Here is a 9,347-nt window from a genome sequence, read left to right as displayed (position 1 = left end):
AAGAAAGAAAGAAAGAAAGAAAGAAAGAAAGAAAGAAAGAAAGAAAGGAAGAGAGAGAGAAAGAAGGAAGGAAGGAAGGAAGGAAAGAAAAGAAAAGAAAGAAGGAAAGAAAAGAGAAAGGATGGTCCTCCCAGGTCTCAGAATGGTACTGGTAAGTTCCAGAACACCATGTTTACACCAGGTTGTTGTGTGTCTTGGGAAAGAAACTCTCCCTCTCTGTGCTGCAGTTTCTTTATCAGTTGAAGGAGCTAGAAGGTCCCCACCAGCATGGTGAGTCTGTGCCATCTAGAGAAGCAGTAGAATTCCCTTTCCATTTGCTGGAGGAAAGCTGGGGGTGGGGTGAGACTGCCCCTCAGGATCGCCAGAGGTGCGGAGGTCTTCAGGGTTCCCGGGGACCCTTTGGAGGGGGGGCTCAGGAGCTGCAGAGCCAGACCCTGACTCTGAGGATTCTGAGAGATTCCAGAACACTTGTCACATCCCCGGACAGATACTTTGTCACACACACACACACACACACACACACTCACCCCAGAACAACAGTGAGATGAAAAGGCCCAGCCAACTTGAGTTTGGCATGGAAGGGAGCAAGGAGCTGAGGAGACCTGGTCACAGGCAGTCTCTGAGGTCTGTGGAATAGAGAGTGGGCAGGAGACTGATCAGCAGGAGGCAGGGGGAACCCTCTGACATGGGAAGCAGGGCTGAAGTGACTAGACAGGGGCACAACCCTTCCACTCCATGAGAGGAGGGCTGGGACAGAAGACAGAGGAGCCAGGGACCCTCAGCACGGAGCCCACCAGGACAGCCGTACCTGGACTCCTCTGGCCCATTGTGAATCCAGCCCTTGACACATCTCAATCCAGGGACGATGTGAGGGGCAGGCTTGAGTGGGCCAGAGCTGCAGCTGCACCAGCTGGGAAGACCAGCCCATCCCTCAAGAGTCCTCCTGGAAACAGCCCAGGCCCCGATTTCTGACCACAGACACCACAATAGGATGTGGTCTGTGATGGTGGCTGCCCAGAGGCTGTGGCAGGTGCAGCCTTTAGGGAAAGCCCCTTTTTCTTCCCAAGACTTGGGGCTGTCCCCTGGAGGACCACAACTTCTGGGCCTTAGGTAGCAAGTGAGTTTCACACCCACACAGGGATGCTGGAAGGGAGCAGCTTCAGCCTGGACCACTGAAGCACATCCTTCCCCAGCCCTCATGGTGCCAAGGTCAGAGGCATGGCCTTCATCCCATGGAAAGGACAATCTTCGCCAAATGTAGCAGGAAAATTAAAGAGTGCTTGACTCAAAACATGGGCCAGACAACTATTAAAGGGACCTCCAAGGAAAGTCACTTAGGCAGGCCCTGAGAGGCCTCTTTTAGAGCTGCTCACATAGAAATGAGAAGCTGCAAACCCAGATTTGAGCAGGTGTATAAAAGACCTTGCAGCAGAAAAGGCAACTGGAAAGCAAGATAGGAGGTGCTGGGTGACAGGTGGGATTCTGTCACCTGCTCTGCACTGAGCTGTGTGACTTCACCAGGCCCGGAGAGTGGGGTCATCATCAACAAAGCATGTTCTGGAGCCATGCCAGGGCCAGACCTCTGCATAGAATCTGCTTGAACATCAATTTCCTCATCCTCAAATGGGCAAGACAATCTCAGCCCAGCCACCCGTTGGCCCCGTTTCCTGCATCAGTCTCATTGCATTAGGTTTTATATTCCTGGGCTTTCCAACGGACTCCAACCCGAAGCACCTATGCGGCCCATCCCTCCTGCACCCCTGCCCAACAGAGCCTATATCTTGGCTCCCTTGTAAACAAAGCATGAGCCTTCCAGGTGGACAGAGGGCTGAAGTGCAGGGAACGAGCTCACTCCTAGATTCTCAATCACTCTGCAGCCCACTCCCAGAATGACCTTGGCTCCTGCATTCACTTTCAATAGACTTTATTTTTTTCACCTGTAAAGCAGGCACACTTGCCCCCATGACGTGCCAACGGTTGTTCTAAAGCCCAAATCCAAAGGGCAGTCAGTCAACACCTGCTACATCGGGGCTTAGCAGTCACATGATTTCATTCATCATGACTGCCCTGCTGAATAATAATCTAAATCTAAATCATAATCTAAAATCTGTCCATTTTACAGATGAGGAAACTGAGGTCCAGAGTGACCTAAGTCTGGAAGGCTTCAACATTCTTGAGCCTCATGTTACTCTTTGAGTGAGGGATATAGAATCACTTCCTGCAGGGCCCTTGTCTGGCTGAGAAGCTGAGATGACCAAAGGCAAAACAGCCATTCTTGACCAAACCTGCCAAGGAACTGGAGTGTGAAGGGACCCAGCCTGGGGGACTTGTCAGAAGAGAATCCCTAGCCCCAGCTCCACCTCAGTGAATCAGGCCTTGGTGATTCTTGATCCACTGGGCACTCAGCTGCTCCCTGTGGCCCCTTCAAGCCCCAGAGAGATGCCCCATAGATCTGGGACACCCTTGGGGAAGAGGGAAATAAGGTAGGTCAGGTAGGCCCCACCCAGGGCCCCAGGAGCAGGAACTGTGGGCAGACTTCAATGGGAGGAGGTGGAGCCCAGTATGTGACCACAGCAGGGCAGTTGGCGGATTTCACTCTGAGGGAGATCCCCAGGGGTAACAGCCATGAGCCCTGGAGAGGGCTGGGCACCGGGTGTAAAGACCAGAGAAGGCCCAGGCAGAAGACAGGGTCATGTGGGCCAGGAATACTGGGAAAGCTCCTGTCAGCAAGAGGGACTGGTGGCCCCTCTCCAGGAAGTTCAAGCCAAGCTTCCACCCTGAGGGCAGATGAGGCCCACGACAGGCCAAGAGAGCTATGATGGCCCCCGGGAGGGCAGAGCCCTGACCCAGGCAGCGCTGGCCCCTACTGCTGCAAAGCCTGGCTGTGGGCACCCAAATCCTGCTGTCCCCAACACAGCACCACCAAGCACAGCCCCAGCAGGAAGGAGCTTGTCCAGCTTTCGAAGCCTATGAGACAGGTAAGGAGCCAAAAGAGTTATGGTGGGAATATGGGGAGCTCCCTGAGGTGGGAGCCAGGAGTGGGCATCCAAAGAGGAGAGCAGCAGTGAGGGGAAGAAGGGAGTGAAGGAAGAATCAGTCAGAGAGAAGGGGCCTGGGCAGATACTGGCTGTAATTAAAGTGCTGATATTTGTCCTCCACAGATTTTGTTTTGCATTGATTTTTAGCTTTTGATATTGCATAAAAATATAATTTATCTTGATGACTGAACTTTTGGCACCCCTTAAATTTTGCACTAGTGCCACTGTTGCCTCACCCTTGTCCTCTGGGTAGGGCAGAAACATGGAGGCAGGAGCAAGATGTACCCAGAGGCACTAATGGTTTTAGGGGCAGAACGTCTCTCTCTGTACCCCAAATTAGATCCTGCTGTTATCCCCATCTTGCAGAGGAAGGTAGAGGTCCAGAGACGTAAATTGACCTCCCTAAGGTCACAGAGCACAGGCACAAACGGTTTGGGGACTAGAAGTCCGAGGCCCAAACGCTGTGATCCCATCAGCGTGTCCTGTGTTGAAACAAAATGGTGCAACAGAAGAGGTGGTCTGCAAGGCAGTTAGGGGAGCAAGGGCTTGGCTGAGTCTCCCCCAAGGATGTCCACTCTGCAACTTTTTCATAAATACTTACAGGAGCCAGGACTGGGGACCCAAAGAGGGTGGACCTGAACAAAAGAGGTCACAGGCACAGGGACAGATCACACTGATCTGACAGATGCACGGGAACTGAAGCATAAGGCTGGCGCTCAAGGCACTGGGAGACGCCTGGGCTGAGAGGAGAGAAATGCGCACGGGCGCAGGTGTGCGGGGAGCACAGGTGCAGCAGGGAGCTCCCTGCCTGAAGCAGGGGTGAGCATGCGCGCCACGCCGTGCTGTGCATTGTGTTTTATTCCGTGCATTCTTGATCTTGGGGTACAGGGGAGTTGTTGAGGGATTTAAGCAGCAGACTGTCAGGGTCGGATTCGTGTTTGGAAAACTATTTTCGGATAGGAGACTAGTGTGAGGCCAGATTAGAGGACCAAGGATGGATAACGGCCAAAGCTTGCGCCTTCGGGATGGGGAGGAAAGGCCAAGTACCAAGATCTCCTATAAAATTAGCAAGTACCAGAGTTTGACCAGGGAGGAATGGGCACTCTCATGGACTGTCTATAGAAAGTCTAAAATGTATAACCATCTTAACAATATGCAGCAGGTCACTTTTTAAAAGTATATATATATTTAAATTGTGTAATTACACTTCTAGGAATTCATGGAGTGGTAAGGGTAGGGGAGGAATAATCAGAAATGTAACCAAAGGTTTACAAAAAAGAATGGCTAGCTCAACGTTATTAATGGTGGGAGAAAACTGGAAATAATCTAAATATCCAACAGAAAGGGTGTGACCAAATACCTTTGGAACATCCATCATAAGGAATCTTACACAAGCCTCCAAAACTCTCTTTCTGAAATTGGGCTTTTTTTTTTTCTCTTTCTGAAATGTGTGCACATTTTCAAAAGACTGTCCAAAAATATAGAAAAATGTCAATGGTATGTCTCTGGCTGATGGGACTTCAGCTCATTTAAATTTTTGCTTTCTAATTTTCTGTACTTTTGAAAATGCTCACAGGAAGATATATGTTTAGTTTTTATCTTCTAAAATAATTTTTAATATAAAAGTAACATGTACTTGTAAAAAAAATTAAATAAAAGATTAAGCAAAGAAGTATATTAAAGAAAAAGTCTAATGTTTCTGCTTACCATTTCCACACATCTTACCCTAAAACACATTCTCCAGAGATGACCGCTGTCAGGTTGGTCTATATATTTCTAATCCTTCTCCCATGTGGGTATGTCCCTGAAAACACACACACACGCATCTAGTTGGTTATACATCCATTATTTGAAAAAAATGGAATCATACTCTGCATATCATCCGGCAACCAGCTTTTTAAACAGCTTTCTACTGATGTTTTCTATCTCAATCTGTATGGATCTCCCATGTTCTTATAATGGCTTTGTAAGACTTCAAAATTTGGATGAGCTAGATGGTATGTAATCATTACCTTATTAATGGAAATTTAGGTTGTTTCCATTTAAAATATAAATTACAAGTGATGCTGTCATGGAAATACCCACATATGTGTGCATATGTTATGTGTGTGCTTGAAGTGCACTCAAGTGTCTACTTTGGACTAATGACTAATGACTAAACTGGAATTATTGGACCAGAGAGAATGTGCTTTTGAAATGTTCTTTATATACTACCCAAATGTCCTTCTGAAAGGCTGTCCCAGCTTATATTCACTGCAGTGAATGACAGTGCCCTTTCCTCTACATCCTTCCCAATACTGTGATACTGTTGACCCTTTTTATTTGCTCATCCCTGATGAGTATTAATGAGGATGTGTTTGTGTTTAATTGTTTATGTGATCGTGGTTGAGCATTCTTCCCTTCCATATTTTTTTGACTGATTTTATTTCTACTGTGAATTTTCCGGTCTATTTTTGCCTATTTTTCCATTTGATTCCTTGTATTTTTTTATCAATCTATAGAAACTCTTCATATATTTGTATGTGAATCCCTGGTTAAGTGTATATGTTGTAAATATTATTTGGTGGAATTTCCTTTTCATTTAATGACTATGGAATAAGATTTGACAGTGTCATTGGTGGATGTGTCTTCTGGTCCTTTGGGTCAGTAAGATCTCCCAAAATATTCTACTTCCCCTTAAAAGGTAGTGGCGGGGAGGGCAGAACGGTCGATCATGGGTCTCCCCCACCAGGATATGAACCCACAGCCTCCCCAGACCATTCAGTCTGCTTCCTGTGCTTGCAAAGGGCTTCTGGCATCAGGGGCTTCAGGAGGTCCAGCCTGGACTTGGCAAAACCACCACCCAGAATGGTTGGTAATAGCATCAAAGGGCCAAGGTCAAGTGGACCTTTTTAGGTAGCATTAACTACCTGCAGGTTTAGTGACTCCTCCATCTGATGGGAAGGGTGCATGATGGCAGTATTTCCTCTCTGTCGTCCCTCTCCTATGAGGACAGGGCAGCACGTGCCCATGAAGGGACTGCCTCGATCTCCTCTTTATTCTCCCAATGACACCTTGATATCTAGGGAAAAGAAGAAATGTAAATAATTCCCTATTGTTCCCCATTTTATAGAAGGACGGTCAGTTACCTCCATCTTCCCCTATTGATTTATCACTGCGTGATAACCTGGTAAACTCTTAGATCTTATGGATCAGTTTGGGGGTTCACACAAAGGTCATCCTCTGTGCATGATGGAAATGTGGCTTCACATATGGACATCGGTCCAGTGAGAGCCTCTTTCGAAGACTCCTAGGTACACACACATGACCCCAGGAGATTTCTAAGCTCCTATTTGCTGATTGAGGATATACTCTAGCTCATCTGTGCCTACCCACCCGGGGCGTGAAATCAGTCACTCACGCTAGTTCCAGTTAGTAGGAGTGGGGATTGACTACTCTTTGAAAAGAACAGAGCAGAATTCACACACCAGACCATTCCCAACATGAGACCAGAAAAGCGATTGGCTGGGGCTGCTCCCAAGGTCACCTGGACACGGGTTGGCATGTCCTACAGGACCAACCAAGACTTGACTTAGGACAGTTCCTCACTAGGACATTCCCAAGAAGAAAAATCTGAGCTTTCTAGACAGATGGCTGGGGACATAGGAACGTTCCAATGGCCCATGAACACATACCCACCTTCTTTTAATTGCAAAAAAGGTTTCAGAGGCAGGGTACACCCTCTGCCCTCAAGTCATGGTGTCACCAAGAATTGGGGTTGTTTGAACATGCTGAGAGGGGATGTCCTGTTCATCTCCATGGAACCTAACTCAAAAGGACACACAGGCCTTCCACAAACTATTCTACATCCTGGCAGATAGTAAAACCAAGAGCAGATAAGATATCAACTCCCTTTGGAAGAACTGTTTCCAAGGATCCTGTTGCAGAACACATGGGGTCACTGGTCCTATCATCTGCTAGGGGTGGGGGCCGTGTGTCTCCTCCATGCTGAGCAGATGCCAGCCTAGAGGAGTGCCCCCACTTCCTCCACCACAGCTGCAGGTGGGGGGCTAGTGGGTGGGGCACGGCCTCCCAGGAGGGGTTTTTGTATGAGCCTGTGTCACAGTGTTGGGTGTTCGGCGGAGGGACCCAGCTGACCGTCCTAGGTGAGTCTCCTCATCTCCCTCCTTCTTTCCCTGCTCTCCCAGAGGTTTGGGTGATTTTCTGCCTTTTTTTCTTTTCTTTTCTGTACTGTCTTAGCCTTGGTCATATTTTCACCTGGGATCCCAGCCTCTGGGACCCTGACCTCCTCCTCTCCCCATATGGATTTTCCTGCTTACTTCGTAGGTCATCACCAGCCCCTTACCTCCAAACCAAGAGGCAGGCAATGGTTGGGATGAAGAAAAACTCCTCTCTCTGCCTGCCAGGGTCATGCTGGGTCCTACGTGTGCTCTGTTCTGGCCTTGTTGCTCCACCCTTATCTCTGGGAGCACTGGGGTCCGCCAACCTAAAGGGAAGAGGGCAGAGGGAGCATTGGGGGGATGACCATTTGGTGCCTTTAGAGGGACCCAGCACCCTCAGGTCCTAGGCTGGGGACACACAGGTTAGAGGTTCTGAGAAGGCCCCAGGGCTCTGGGACAAGGATCCAAGGATGGTTGCAGGGGTGGAGTGGCTCCCGCCGGCCTCTCCAGGCTGCCACCCAGCGCTATGTGCGCAGAGAGCCAAACAACACTGCAAGACAGGAGAGAGCAGGGAGGACAAGGTGCTCCAGTCAGGAAGCCTGGAACAGGGTCATGGAACAACAGGGTGTGGGGGAAAGACGGACTCCTGGCTCTTATGGGAAAAGACCAATTACAAAATGAAAGCCAGATCCCGTTGCACAGTATAGCTACTGAACTGACCGATTGGCCGGGCGAAACACCAAGGGACAAGGCAGAGGGGACACCCAAGAACCTTCAGGCAGACCGTGATCTTATGGGGTCCTTGGCTCATTACAGACTTCAAGAGAGATACATTTGGGTAAATATAATTGCCACAGAGGAAAGATCCAGAGGCCTCCAGAGCATAAATACCAGATCACAGGAGACCACAGGGAGTTCTTGTCATCCACTCTGGGGACAGACAGAATGTCACAGGAAGAGGGCAAGAGAGTGAGGGTCAGGCATTTGTGTGACAGGCCAGGGCCCAGAGGGTTCTCAAGTCAGGAGATGGCAGGTGTACAGTGTGACAGCTACCCATGAGAGATGGGAAATAGTTGGGGGAAGATGCAAGCCACCCTCTTGAGAATAACTGCTCAGACAGAGGTTGGTCCCTAAACAGGGGCCCATGCCCTGGGCCTAGAGACCCACACCCACCTGATACACTAACATCAGGCTCTCCCGCAAATGGAAGTGGAATCAATGAACCACTGCCCCCACCATGCCCCGCAGGTCAGCCCACGTCCGCACCCTCGGTCACGCTCTTCCCGCCCTCCTCTGAGGAACTCGCCGCCAGCAAGGCCACCCTGGTGTGCCTCATCAGTGACTTCTACCCCGGCGGCGTTACGGTGGCCTGGAAGGCAGACGGCAGCCCCGTCACCCAGGGCGTGGAGACCACCAAGCCCTCCAAACAGAGCAACAACAAGTACGCGGCCAGCAGCTACCTGAGCCTGTCGCCCGACAAGTGGAAGTCTCACAGCAGCTTCAGCTGCCTGGTCACGCACGAGGGCAAAACCGTGGAGAAGAAGGTGGTCCCCTCACAGTGCTCTTAGGTCCCCGACACCCTCCCCGACCCAGCGGGGCCTGGAGCCACAGGACCTCCAGGACGATCTTCCCTCCCCCCAGGGTCATCCCAGCCCTTCTCCCTGCACCCCGTCAACACTCAATAAAGTGTCCTTTATTCAATCAGAAATCATCCTCTCTGCTCATTGCGTCTCAAAGCTCTGTGTCCTGAACTTGACCGTCTTTAGCGGTGAACTTAATTCTTCTGCCTCGAGGGAAAGGGGTCTACAGAAGTCGTCCTCCTGGTTTTGGGAGGGGTAGTTTCACTCTCACCTGTAGGGCCATAGGAAATTCCAGAGCAGTAGATACAAACAACAGAACCAAGATAGACCACCTTCCCCAATGTCTCTTTACTTGTTCTTGTTGTATTAAGCACATCAGTCACCAGCAACACCAAAGCCTGCTTCTCTTGGTTCTCCATTGACTCCTGGATAATGTGTGATCTCCTTTCTGGACCTGAGGCCTCCCCATCAGGGACTAGCTCCTTCCTGAGATGTCCACTCTCCTTTCTTTTTGACTCCCTCATTGCCATGTTTTTGCTGGTTTTCTACCCCATATAGATATTCCCTAT

General features: G+C 49.7%; 1 protein-coding gene across 50 annotated transcripts in view; it reads left to right on the top strand.

Moving 5' to 3' along the window:
- LOC116878497 (immunoglobulin lambda-1 light chain-like) overlaps positions 1 to 8,906 on the top strand; it is a 115,419-nt gene extending 106,513 nt beyond the window's left edge. For 23 of the 50 annotated variants that reach the window (XM_032876049.1, XM_032876053.1, XM_032876050.1 and 20 more), the window contains 2 exons: positions 7,150 to 7,183; positions 8,447 to 8,906. In XM_032876049.1, the coding sequence (XP_032731940.1) occupies positions 7,150 to 7,183; positions 8,447 to 8,766 (354 nt within the window). In that variant the 3' untranslated portion in view covers positions 8,767 to 8,906. Of the gene's footprint in view, positions 1 to 1,365; positions 1,371 to 3,445; positions 3,456 to 5,454; positions 5,463 to 6,894; positions 6,902 to 7,143; positions 7,184 to 8,446 lie in introns of all 50 variants that reach the window. The other 27 variants (XM_032876064.1, XM_032876066.1, XM_032876054.1 and 24 more) reach the window with 7 other exon arrangements.
- The last annotated feature ends 441 nt before the right edge of the window (positions 8,907 to 9,347 follow it).

The sequence above is a fragment of the Lontra canadensis genome, unplaced genomic scaffold (genome assembly GCF_010015895.1).
Source record: "Lontra canadensis isolate GAN:19392208 unplaced genomic scaffold, GSC_riverotter_1.0 scaffold57, whole genome shotgun sequence".
Classification (NCBI taxonomy): Eukaryota; Metazoa; Chordata; class Mammalia; order Carnivora; family Mustelidae; genus Lontra; species Lontra canadensis.
Note: the sequence above shows the minus strand (reverse complement) of the source record. Positions and strands in the feature narration are given on the sequence as shown.